At 41.7% G+C, this 14,040-nt stretch overlaps 1 protein-coding gene across 2 annotated transcripts in view; it reads left to right on the top strand.

The window, feature by feature from the left end:
* Positions 1-14,040, top strand: part of PLCE1 (phospholipase C epsilon 1) — a 314,859-nt gene that overhangs the window by 153,327 nt on the left and 147,492 nt on the right. For both annotated transcript variants that reach the window (XM_060034444.1, XM_060034443.1), the window contains exon 3: positions 1,485-1,773. In XM_060034444.1, the coding sequence (XP_059890427.1) occupies positions 1,485-1,773 (289 nt within the window). The remainder of the gene's footprint in view (positions 1-1,484; positions 1,774-14,040) is intronic.

The following is a 14,040-nucleotide window of genomic DNA, read 5'->3' as shown; positions in this document are numbered from 1 at the left end:
AAGAATCTGCAGTCTGCCTTCAAGTAGCAAGTATATACCCGTAGGCAGAGGAAGGCGGAGTAGAACTCTAGGGTGTCAGCACAGTTTGAATATCAGGGGGAATTCTGGGTACATTCTAGGGTCTCATAAGGACTCAGCACAGCTCAACAGGGGTCATTTTGAGTACCCAAGGGCTCTAGTTAAGGTGAGATTCGGAGTGTGCAGCATCACAAGGGTGCATGCAGGGTCTGGAGGGCATACAAGGGTCTTCCCTTCCCTGGCCACTCACTGGTGTCAACAGAGGGGGTGACCTTAATTTCCACCCTACTATGAGCTTTTTGCTTATCTGTCTTCCTTATTAACAGTGAACTCTTTGAGGGGAGAAGCTGTCTTACTTACCCAGGTCTGACACATAACTGGTATATAAACATTGATATAATGAATGAATGACAAGTCAACCAAGGCAAGATGCTCAAAGTGACATGATGGAGACAACACGATACAGTAAAACCTTTATTCCACCATCAGAAAGCTGGATTAACCCACCCCATGTTATCGGTCTTCCCTGTCGCTTATACACTACCCAGAAGGCTCTGGCTTCCCAGAGACCTTGACAAAACCCCAAACCTCCCAGAAATAATGTCAAACCTCATAATTTTCAGGTCTCATCTTCTAAATTAGATTGTGAAGTCCTGTAGCACAAGAGGTGTGTTACTCTTTGTACACGCCCCACATCTTTTATCTCAGTGCTTCTCGCAGAACAGATCTATATAAATGCCTGTTGAACGACTGTATTGGAATGGATTGGAATTATGGCTGGGAGACTGTCCTAATAATCCAACCTCCTTGAGATAATTCTTGGTGAATTCAGATGATGAGGGAAAGAGGAAGTCAGGATAGTGGCAGAGACAGAAGGAAAGACAGAGGAGGAAAAGCGGGCAGGATCTGTCAACTCATTGGATATGGAAAAAGTATTCAAAGACTTTGATCCAAGGTGACAGATTGAAGGATTACGCCCGAGAGAGAAATGTAGATGTTCTCCTGTCCCTTAACCATCTCATCCTTACTTCATTTTGAGCATGGAGGGAAGATTCCTCATGAATCAGTCTGCAGTGTTCCTTGGAGATAGATCTGGGAGAGTCACTCAGGAGGATCCAGGAGGACAAAAAGGAAAGGTTTGCCCTTGTCCCGCTAGACGAGCTTTATTCTGCTGAGGAGGAGAAGAAATTTGAGCTGAATATATTTTGGGTTCGTACAAGTTGTAAGTGCTCTGTTTGATAGCAAGTTTGTTTGAATGGCCCATTTCATAACTACACATAGTTTTCCCAAATAAATGGTGTCTGTAGAATGTTCAGGTTAATGCATGAGTCCAGTGTTCACGAGTGTTTGCACTTAGAGCGACTGAGCCTTCTTTCTTAATAAGTCATCTTGGCATTTTGTCAACAAGTTAATTTGCTTTTCTAAGAAACTAGATTAATACTTCCTGTACTTTGTGCTATTCACAGATCTACAGTGCAGTGAGAAGGGGAGAAGAAACAGCAGAGACAATTAGATCTCTTCTCCATTTCTTCACAAAGCTCCCAGCCTCCGAGACAGCCCATGAAAGGATTAGCATTGGTCCGTGCTTAAAGCAATGTGTCCAAGACACTGTTTGTGAGTATCGTGCCACGCTCCAAAGGACTTCCATATCTCAGTACATCGCCGGCTCTCTGCTAGAAGCCACCACATCTTTAGGAGCAAGAAGTAGCCTTCTCAGTTCTTTTGGAGGATCCACCGGACGAATGATGCTGAAAGGTAATGTCTGAAATTTCACTTTTAACTTTTCGTCTTTGAATGCAGAAAAGAATCTAAGTTAACATTTATTGCATCTCCTGATGGAAAATTGAGTCCACGTATCAGCAACTTTAAGAAAAGATAGCTGCTTTAAGAGAATATATAAAAAGATAGTCCTCTATCAAAATCCCTTAAGGTATAAACATTCCAAATAATAAGCATTAAGATATTGAAATTTCTTTTTCAAAAATAGCTAAAAGGCTATCTTTAATTTTTCTAAGTTATCCAGATAGGTGGTTTCTCCTAGTGGTATTCTATGACAGATGTCAATTATTGTAAAAAAAAGTCTTGTAAACAAGTGTAGTCACGTGGCCACAGTGAAAACCAACCGTTTCATTCAAAATAGAGTGGAATATAGTTCTCGTTTCTACACAGAATCAATTGGTTCATGTTGACCAGCAGAGCTAAAGGCCATCTTCCAGTGACTCCCATCTTAAAAGATAAGATAGGTGTCCTGCTGAAAAATGAAAGCCAATGGAAAATGGGATCAGAACTTCCCAGCGACTTCCCACAAGTAGCAGAAAGGCAAGTCAGAGATGGCAGTGCACCAAAGAACCTTGGAGATTTGTGGACTGCACAGCTGTCACCACCCGCTTGGCAGTCCTCCCTGGCAGGAAGCTGCCAGCCAGACGGGGACCACGCAGAGCAGCATTCCACTGCCTGGGGGCTGCCAAGAGCTCAATCTGACATCCGGCCACTTCTCTCAAGGAGAGCAGCTCTTGTCCCTCCACAGCAAGCCCCAGACCTGCGATTATCAGGCCAGTGGCCTCCCTCCTTGATCCTCAACCTCCCCACTCCCAACACCCCTTGGGCGAGCCCTAGAGGGGGTTCACACCTGAGTGGGTGCCATGTTGATTTGTTTTCTAGAGTCACCTTCACTTTTGTGGATTGGTTATAAAGAATGAATGAAGAAAAACACAAAATGTGGGACAACTAATCCAAGAGACTAAAGAGGAGATACTTGGTTTCATATGTGTTTCATTCATTCAGCATATGTTTTTTGAGCCCCTACTAGGTGCTGGGTAGGGAACAAAACATAGCCCCTGCTCCCGAGGAACTTGCAGTCTCTAGGTAGTAGGCAGTTTCCCCTATACATGGGATTCAAGATTTCCCTACTCTAATGCGGCTCCTGGTAACTGCCCAGCTTACATTCTCCATCAGTGCTCTTCCTGGGAATTTGGGCTGAGATTAGCGTGTAGAGTTGGCATTGCTTCAGTGCTTGTGACTCTATGTGAGGACCTTCTCCTGTGAGTTAATCAAGCTGTGTTGATCAGATACCCACTCTGTGCCCAGCAGTGTGTAGGTGTTATGGGAGATCCTAATAAAGTACAAGTGAATTTACTCCCCTTTAGGTGGTTTATGACCCTAATGAGGAGGCCACATTTGCATGCACCAAGTGTTCAAAGAACAGACTGCAGAGAGTTAAATGCCAAATAATGTGGAAGTGGCTCTAAGTGTTCAAAGAGTTTGGAGACAGAGTTAATGTTCCATGTGACAAATGGCTTGGCCGCAAACAAACAGAAGTCAATAAAAGCCACTTTGTTTCTTCCCCATTAATTGCAAAAGGGCAGATCTCCAGGCTCCCCAACCAAGGCAGGCTGCCTCCAGTCTTACACAGACCTTTGCGGAGAAAAAAGGAGGCCACTGGTTAAGGTGTCTGTTGCCCTGATAATAACTTGATTTCAGTTGCTCTTTGCCTGTCTGTATTCAGATCAGAACTCCTATCAGCATTTCCATCTCTGAGACTCCTTGGATCATCAGCTAATATGTTATCTTTAAATGGGGGTTTTATGCAAGAGTTGGGAGTTTCTTTTACTTTCTGTTTTGCAGCTCTTTAATGGCTTCTGATATCCCTCTGTTAGTAGCTTCTGCTGAAGAATACAATTAGCCAGTTGGCTTCAGCTCCAAGCTAATTTCTATAGCTCTGACTTGCTCTCTTGGAAAACTTTTTCAACTTCAGGGCCCACTCCCCTGGGGTTTTCAAAGTCTATATGTGCCACAGTGAAACATACATTTCTTTAACATGCAGTGAGAGATAATGTGTCCAAAAAAACCCACACATGGCTGTTCAAAGTCGTGGAGTGTTTATGGAACCTATAGGTTCAGCATACTGACTAGTTGAGTCGAGCTCTGTCGGTCGTATACTCCATCAGGGGGTCTAGAGGATATGCTTGGCTGCTGTGCAGTGCTTTTCTGCTTGTTTTATTGTTCAGTGTGTGTCCTGTGGCATTGAGTAGGCCAACAACTTTCAGCTGTCTGTCACCAATGAAAATCTGTGGGAAGTGTGTAACGCACTCAGTCCCCAGTTTATAAATGACTTGTGTTCCAGAAGTTCATTTCTCAGGAGCTGTGTGGAACTTAGAATGCCCTCCTGGAGAATCAGTATTAAATGTTGTGATTTGGTTCCCAGACTCTAGTCCTCAAAAACCCCTTTAACCCATAACACAGCTGAAATCTACACACTTCCCATGGAACAAAGAGAAAAACACAATTATTAGAATACTGAGAATCAGCCTCCAGGAAAAGCAATACAAGTGAGTTAAAAGACATTTCTTGTTGAGGGGAAATAATTTTAATTAAGATGAGTAGAGTTAAATTGAAACTTTTATGGAGCTTTTGTAAAGAACTTTGGGCCATTTCAGAGATTTTAGATGTTGGCATCTGTAGTTCTGTTGTTATAGTTAATTATCTTTTGAAACTCATATCTAACATGGAAGATTCAGAAAATTATTATCCCAGTAAGTTTTATTTCTTTTCTTTTAATGAGAGACTTATAAATGGAATGAAGAAGGGGAAAGGAGGGCAGGGCAGGGTTTATAATTTTTTTCCCAGAGGGAAAGGATAAGAAAGAGGGTCAAAAAGAATGACTTCTTCCATGAGAGAGATCACATTTGAAGTGGATTAAATGGAGTTGGAAAAGGTAGAAAAAAAGGAGGAGGGCAAAAGACAAATGCTGTATGATTCCTTTTATATGGGGCACTTAGAATAATCAAAATCACAGAGACAGAGTAGAATTGTGGTTGCCAGGGGCTGGTGTGGGGTGGGTATGGGTGGGGAGTTACCGTTAATGGGTACAGAGTTTCAGTTTTGCAAGATGAAAAGAGTTTTAGAGATGGATTGTTGGTGATGGTGGCATAACATTATGAATGCACTCATTACCACTCAACTATATTAAAAATGGTAAGGATGCTGACGTTTTTGTTATATGTGTTTTACCACATACACACACACACACACACAAAAGAATTGAAGAATTTAAAAAGGAGGAGGAACATGTTCTGTAGGTCTTTGGTGTCAGGTCCATTAAGATGTTAGAAAGAACCGAAAAAGAAAAAGAAATATGAAGACAGCTTTTCACGTGACCTGCAGGTGCCCCAAGTCAACTTGTCTCCTGGAAGTGGTTATGATTACAAGATGAGGGTTGGAGCCGCCTATAGTAGGTGAGAATAGGAGGAGAAAATGTGCAACCCGTTCTTCATTATTCACAGGGCATTCACAAGTCAGGAATCGGTAACTTAAGTGTTGATTAGTCAGAGTTCTGCAGCTTTGCAGCTTTACCACAGTCTACAGGATTCTGCTAACTCTGAAATCTCCATCAGCTTGCACACCTCCAGTGGTACACGTGGCTCTAGAAGAACAGCCAACAGTCAGTACATTCCTGGTTTTCTGCCTGCAGGACCAATGAGGATGGTCCATCTACTAAGTGGAAAGTTTGCCAAATAATGAGAAACATTTTCTGATATGAAGCATCGAAAGCAAGGGTATGCCCTTGATTACAAGGATGTACTGTCTCAAAATGGAAAATGGAGAGCTTACACCAGGGACTGTGTAAGGACTGTCAGGGACTTCCACTAGTTGAGTACAATCAAGATCTTTCTACTTCCCATCTGGTTCCCCTTCTCTTCCTTCCCATTAACCTTGTTAGAATCCCAGGACCAACTCTGTATAGCAGTGGCAGCCAAAAGAATTATTAACTTCAATAATCAGGAATGCATTTTCTAAATCCACCTGCTGTTGTTTCTTTTTTTCCATTGTACTCCCTACTAAAAATTACAAAATCACAATAAAGTAAAAAGCGAGAGAAAAGAATAAGATAATTGATAGTAATGTAAAGCACTGAAATAGCAAAAGTAAAAAAAGTAGTGAGAAGGGGAGGACTTTTCAATATAAGGAGGCTAAATGTTTTCAAATGTGCGTATTGTATCAGCCAATATAATAAATTTAGTACATTAAACTCAATTTTTCCTTCTCAAATTGTTCCTAAGTAAGTCTGTAAATTAAAGGATTAAATATTTATATATTATCAGGACAAAGCATGGTTACCCATATTTAAATTATGTAGTAGACAGTGCTCATTTTTAACCAGTTTGGGTATGTGTAGGTATAGAATAGCTATTAATAAACAAAGTTATCCATCATATATAGACTATAAATAGAATATCAATATGAAAACAAAAACTGCCCTACAGATGTAATATTCTTATTTGAAAATGGGGGTACTCTGTTTCTGATAGAAAGGTCTAATAAATTTTCAACTTATTTTCTTCTACTGCAATAAGTATGTTCTATTTGTGTCTTCTTCTAAAGTAAATGCCTTTGAGTATAAAAATAAGACGTCCTAATAGGAATACACACACACACATTTGAACTATGTGCTTGTACCTCATAAATAATTTAGTTTATTAAGGCTGTCCTGGTTGACTTCCTCATAATCAAAACAATTACCCTTTACATGCCTACCAGGCAAGGGAAGGCATGTCCATAGTTCTAATTCCAAGATTTAAGTGTATTTAAAGAAATCCTCTGACTTACTAGTTTTGTGACCTTGAAATTATTCCTTTGATGTTAAAGTATGCTTTAATGTAACTTGGGGTATGTTTTTGTGCCAGTTAATCAACTAAAAAGTGTTCATTCACTGCCCACTATGGCCTAGGGCCGTGTCACCTCTGGGAAGAATGTGAAAGATCACATCTGGAAGCCTTCAACTTGTAAAATAATATTTCTCACTCCAGAGAAGATGTAATATTAGGTTTCAGGTCTACTGAGGTAGCCCTTACTACCCTCAAGAGATTCATAAAGTGCAAGGCTAGTCAGTTGATGGTAGGGTCTGTAGCTCACTGGGCTGGGGAGTTTGGTAGGCACAAGACAAAAGCTCTCTGCCTTGGGACACAGGTGGCCAGGTGTCATCCAGGAGTGTGACTCCATGTCGAGATGTACCTAAACATGCTCAGGTGTGACTGAGGAGTGTGACTCCACACCCATGCTTATAACCAGGGGGAGCGTCTCCAAAGCTCCAGTGAAGAGCGAAGTTACCTACCTCAGGTATTACTGGAGACATGATGCTTCTTGAGTCGAAACAATTGTGTGTCTTTTGGGGGAGAAGGAGGGTGAAGCAGAGGAATTACATTTATTTTTTAAGTTTTTCAAGATGACATCCCCATTACTGATATCTCTGAATTTTTATTTTATTTATTTTTAATTAATTAATTTATTTATTGGCTGAGTTGGGTCTTTGTTGCTGCGCGCGGGCTTTCTCTAGTTGCAGTGAGCGGGGGCTACTCTTCGTTGCGGGCTTCTCATTGCAGTGGCTTCTCCTGTTATGGAGAACGGACTCTAGGCTCGCAGGTTTCAGCAGTTGTGGTTCATGGGCTCAGTAGTTGCGGCTCACGGGCTCTAGAGCGCAGGCTCAGGAGTTGTGGCGCACCGGCTTAGTTGCTCCAGCAGCATGTGGGATCTTCCCAGACCAGGTCTCGAACCCATGTCCCCTCCATTGGCAGGTGATTCTTAACCACTGTGCCACCAGGGAAGCCCCTCTCTGAAATTTTAAACTCTTTCGTCTGTAAAGAGAAAGTTGGGTAAAGGGAAGGATTAAAATTAGAATTACAGTAATAATTGTGAACATTTTTTAGTTCTTGCTTGGTGCCAGGTGTTACTCTGAATGCTTTATATGTGTGATTTCATTGACTAGTCAATGGTCCAATGAGGGAGGTACTGTCTACTAGGAGACCCAGAGACATGAAGAAACTTGCCTAGGTGTACACAGATAGTCCGTGATAGAGCACTTGAAACCAGACAGCCTGTAGAGTGCTTACTGTGATTCAGGCAGTGTACCAAGCCCTTCATCTGCATTATTTCATTTAGTCCTTATTGTGAGTTGACTTGTGTCCCTTGAAAGAAATATGTTGAAGTTCAAACCCCAGTTCCTACAGATGGGACTTTATTTGGAAATAAGATCTTTACAGATGTAATCGAGTTAAGATGAGGTCACTTTCAGTTAGAATCGGCCCTAAACCCAGTGACTGGTCTCCTTTATCCAAAGAAGAGATGAAGACAGACCATTCTGGGATGAACACCCATGTGATTATAGAGGCAGAGATTGGAGTGGTGCACCTGCAAACCAAGGAATACTAAGGACTGCCGGCCACCACTGGCAGCTAGGAAGAGGCTGGAAAGATTCTGACCAGAGTCCAAGGGCGAGCATGGCCCTGCCAACACTTTGCTTTTGGACTTCTAGCCTCTAGAACTGAGAATAAAGTTGCATTGTTTTAAACCATCCCAGTGGTGGTATTTTGTTACGACAGCACTAAGAAATTAAGACAGTCTTTTTGACAATCCTGTTAGGAAGAAATATTAGCACCAGGAAACTGAAGCTCATAGAGGTTAAGTGACTTGCCCAAGGTCACCCAGATAGTAAGTGTGGGCAGCCAACCCAGGTCAAGCTTCTCCAAGGCCTTTGCTCACAGCCGTGCGGGAGACATGTTTGCAGCTCTCCAATGGCACTGTCCATTTCTGCTTTGTTTTAGTTGTTCGGCCCCATCCTCCTCTCCCACAAACACCTTGCCTGGCACAGGACCGGGCACAGAACAGACAGTCCGTAAACCTTCGTGGATTCCAGTGGCAGATGTGTTCACAGAATCAAGGAACATGTAATCATTGTTCCTTGCAACACTTAACTGAATGAGATCATTTTAGAACCAAAGAAAGAAAACACTAATTTACCTATAGTTTGCACTAACATACCAGACTCATACAAAATGAAAATACAAATACATTCAGGAAGTTTCCAAGCAGGAACAAAAGCTATATTCAGTGTCTCAAAAGCTACTGTCAGTGCAAGGTGCTGGAATGGTTGCAGAGTTATCTCTGGGGTCTTTCTTGCTCCCTGTCTGAACTCCTCTCCCCTCCTCCTCAGACACTGTTGCCTGTGGGGGTGCAGAGCCCCCCTAACTGTATCAGCCCATTCACTCCTAGCTTACTACCCCATTAAAAACACAATCTCCTGTTCTTTCCGCAGTGGACCCCAGCTGGGCTTTGTGAAGAGAGAGGTCTGCTAGGTTGGAATAGAGACCTGGGGTGTTGACTGATAAGGGAAACTCCTCCGGGAGGGCCAGGGACAGATAGGGGAGCTGATGGTAACTGGCAGAGGGAACGGGGCACCCAGGTGTAAAGGCATGAGACAGGAAAAGGCACGGTGTGTTCAGGGACTGCTGGTCTACCAGGCTGTTCTGGCCAAATCTTGGGGCATGCAGGGAGTAAGTAGGAAGGCATGAGCTGGGCTGGGGGGAGAAAATACGTCTCCATGGGATTGTATTTTATGATAAAGAGCTTGGCTTTTACCTTGTAAGTAATGAGAGACACTGAAGGGTTCTAAGGAAGCGTGTGATGTGAGCAGACTGTGTTTTTAGAAAGATCCATCTGGCTGCAGTGTCGGGTGGGGCTGCTCAGAGTGTCACCCTTAGCCCACCTGCATCGGAATTGCCCAGCCTGAGTGTCCAAAGCATAGCTTTCTGGGCTTCACCCCCAAACCCACCGAATTAGGGTCTCTGATACTTCAGGTGAGTATGTTTGGTGTGGAAGGTGGATGGAAGGAAAGAGCAGTGAGAACTGGAGGCATTTAGGAGGCTGTTGCTAAGGCAAGGTAGGGTGCTGCTGGCACATTTAGTAATTGGTAAAAATTACGAAAAGGCCCCCTCCTCACTCTCTGCAGGGTGATGCAGGCTCATACCCACACATATCATTTAGTGCACAGCATGCGGGCTGGATCTCGGACCTCCCCTCCACTCGGGTAAGGACTTTTGTGCAGTGCACAGACTGTTCACTGTACCAAAGAGTCGAAATCCTTGGGAAGCAGCAGAGGGGTGTAAGTAAGAAGTAGAATTAATAGAATGTGGAGACTGAATGGGTGTAGTGGGGTTAAACGGAGTTAGGTTTAAGATGACCATGAATTTATCTTTAAAAAAATAATTTCAAATCCTTCCATCGTGTTACTAATGGCAAAAATTAATAGAATTATTGGATCATATGCCCATCCATCCTTCCCATCGCTTTAAGAAATCAAGAAATTAAGGGTTGGTTAAATCCTAACGTTGAATTCAGAAAGATGGTTGGTGAGGACAGCAACCCAGTCACTTGGAGTTCCTCTGTTTGAGCTGATCATAAAAATGTCAAGTCCTAGTTACAGAAACTCAGAGTGGGCCATATTCCTGAAACTCATTTTGCAAGATAGTTACTTGAAACTCTATACCCAAAGAAACAACAGTAACTGGATTCCAAGCCTTCCTCCCAAAGCTTGCATACCACGTATAAAACTGAATTCATAACTATTTTAAATCAAAAAGTCCTAAAGGTGACTTTTCAACGTTAGTAAGTAAATGTTTTCCCAAAACAAACTGGAATAAGAAATCGCTGCATTACTGTTGGTGGGAATGTGAATTGATGTAGCCACTGTGGAGAACAGTATGGAGGTTCCTTAAAAAACTGAAAGTAGAACTACTATACGACCCAGCAATCCCACTACTGGGCATATACCCTGAGAAAACCATCATTCAAAAAGAGTCATGTACCAAAATGTTCACTGCAGCTCTATTTACAATAGCCAGGACATAGAAGCAACCTAAGTGTCCATCAACAGATGAATGGATAAAGAAGATGTGGCACATATATACAATGGAATATTACTCAGCCATAAAAAGGAACGAAACTGAGTTATTTGTAGTGAGGTGGATGGACCTAGAGACTGTCATACAGAATGAAGTAAGTCAGAAAGAGGAAAACAAATACTGTATGCTAACACATATATATGGAATCTAAAAAAAATAAATGGTCATGAAGAACTTAGGGGCAAGACGGGAATAAAGATGCAGACCTACTAGAGAATGGACTTGAGGATATGGGGAGGGGGAAGGGTAAGCTGGGGCAAAGTGAGAGAGTGACATGGATATATATACACTACCAAACGTAAAATAGATAGCTAGTGGGAAGCAGCTGCATAGCATAGGGAGATCAGCTCGGTGCTTTGTGACCACCTAGAGGGGTGGGATAGGGAGGGTGGGAGGGAGATGCAAAAGGGAGGAGATATGGGGATGTGTGTATATGTATAACTGATTCACTTTTTTATAAAGCAGAAACTAACACACCATTTTAAAGCAATTATACTCCAATAAAGATGTTAAAAAAAAGAAAAGAAAAGAAATCACCACATTGATCCCGAAAGAGGAAGGTTTAGAGAAGGATAAAGAGCAGATGAATAACCTTGGGGGAGTTAAGAAATACATTTAAATTGAAATGTAAAGAGAGAAGATTAATAATAGTATTTAAAGCTGAAACATACAGTTACCAATAGGAAAATAAAACTAAAAAAATATAACTTGCAGTAATGGGGAGAATGGGCCAAATTCCTCATCTTTCATCGAGGTGATTAAATGTATTCTTCTTGGGCTTCCCTGGTGGCGCAGTGGTTGAGAGTCCGCCTGCCGATGCAGGGGACACAGGTTCGTGCCCCAATCCGGGAAGATCCCACATGCCTCTGAGCGGCTGGGCCCGTGAGCCATGGCCGCTGAGCCTGCGCGTCCGGAGCCTGTGCTCCACAACGAGAGAGGCCACAACAGTGAGAGGCCCGCGTACCGCAAAAAAAAAAAAAAAGTATTCTTCTTGAAAGGGAAGAGAATATATATTTTTAAATGGGATGAAAACCTTTTTTACAGTTAGGAGATAACTGCCAATGAATAGACAGAATCATGCAAAAATGGTTACCTCCAAGAGAGGCCTCTTACTTGTCACCTCCTATCCATCCTTACTATTTGAATGTTAATTTCCATGTGCACCTACTACATGAGTGACGTTTAAAAAGAGGCATTTGGAACCTGTGTGAAGACTGATGGATTCAAGCCGCTTGTTTCCAATGGTATTGTTTTCTGCAGCCATAATGAAGACCATTTGGGGCTCACATTCAAATGAGAAGGGGGACAGAGGCTTTGTTGAAGCAAGCAGAGAGAGGGGCTCAGAATCAATAAGACAAGTATTATCTGGGGCTCTCTTCGTCCTGTAGGACTCTCAGCCTCTGAGTTGCTTCATGGTAAAAAATATTGAGCAGGAGCATCATTCTGTCTTTTGTTCGAGTCTTGACTTCAACACTGTGTCATCTTGAATAGGTGACTTTTCCTTTCTAGGCTTCAGTGTCTGCCACCTTAAAGCAGGAATAAGAGCAACAACCTCACAGAGTTGTTCTGAGGATTAAATGAGATAATGTATATGAAGAACTTAGCCTAGTATCTGGCATCTAATTTGTGTTCAGTAAACGTTACAGTGATGATGTGATGCTGAGGGTGATGATGGTGGTAATGATGATTGCTGCCACCCTTTGCCAACACTGTGAAATGCCAGCCCTCCACTGTTCTTATTTTTTTTTAAATTTTTATTGGCATATAGTTTATTTACAATGTGCTAGTTTGAGGCGTACAGCAAAGTGAATCAGTACATATGCACATTCTTTTTTTTTTTTTAATTCTTTTCCCATATAGGCCCTTAGAGAGTATTGAGTAGAGTTCCCTGTGCTATACATCAGGTTCTTATTAGTTATCTATTTTATATATAGTAGTGCGTCTATGTCAATCCCAATCTCCCAATTTATCTTTCCCCTGTCTCCCCCCTCCCACTGCCACCTTATCCCCTGGTAGCCGTAAGTCTCTGCTCTTAGCCAGGTCTCCCTGGCTATGGGCTCAGAGAAGTAGCATCTTACGGGACACTTGAAAGGAGGTATCTAGAGGCTGGAGGCTGCCCCTCTGTATGGTTTGCCTTAGGACTCATGCATCAGGCCACTCATTAATTCATTTAACAAATATTTGTTGAGCATCTTCTATGTGCCAAGCACGGTGTTAGGCCCTGAGGATAAAACAGTGAATAAGACAAAGTCACCTGATAGTGGAGGAGATGGACAGGTATACATGCAATTTTAGGACCGTAAATAAATGCTGTAGTTGAGATAAGAACAGGATGTAGGGGCTCAGAGGGAAGTCCCTGTACCATCTTGAGTGAAGTCTGAGGTTTCTAAAACCATTTTAGAGCCTGGAGAAATGTGAATATCTATTTAACCAAGGAAAACAAGCCCTCACCTATATTATGATGCTTCTGTTGTTTCAGCTTCATTCTCTGCTGATATCTCTCTTCCCTCCAGAGTAGAAAAGATGCTAAGCATTTATTGCTGGGATTGGGCACCATGTCTACTAAGATTGGTATAAAATTTAGTGTTCAAGTTAGAATTTGTACATTTTTATGAAGATGGATGGATTACTCTTTACAATAAAATTAAATGAGATTTTTTTCAGTACGTGTACCTAATCCTCTTGAGTGTTTTAAATTGTTTAACGAACAAAAACCTCATTTAAATGAGCTATGAAAATTCTTGTCCATGGGAACATTTATAGAACATAATGGAAAATGCTTATAATTTGTTTATAATAACATGTGGGTCAGTAGCAAATATTTAAGAGGAAAAAAAGAGAAGATCTCAGGATAGTCTGAGTCATTATTTAAACTTCTGTCAGAATTGAGTCTTAAAACCAAGAAACTTAACTAGTACAGTTAAAGTAGTAAGAGGGCATTTTAAGAGTGTTTAGTTTTCAATGGACTAAATTCTAACAGAAGATTTTACCATCTTCTGGAAGGTCTAAAATGTTTTGCCAACTGGAAATATGTACATATTTGGTATTTTAAGTCTTTTAGCTCTGTATTTCATTATAACAACAAACTTTTTAGAGAACAATTTCTATAATATTAATCCCATAAATGATTCTATGATAGCCTGAACAAATGGATGCTTCAACCTCTCTGAGGCTCTACCTGTGAATTTTACAGTCACCAGAAACACCCTTGGTAACAGTCATGGGTCCCCAGTTTATACAGAGAAACACATTTTTACATTAATAAGCAGACATCTAAAATCCATTTCAA

This window comes from Delphinus delphis, chromosome 16 (genome assembly GCF_949987515.2).
Source record: "Delphinus delphis chromosome 16, mDelDel1.2, whole genome shotgun sequence".
In the NCBI taxonomy this organism is placed as follows: domain Eukaryota; kingdom Metazoa; phylum Chordata; class Mammalia; order Artiodactyla; family Delphinidae; genus Delphinus; species Delphinus delphis.
Note: the sequence above shows the minus strand (reverse complement) of the source record. Positions and strands in the feature narration are given on the sequence as shown.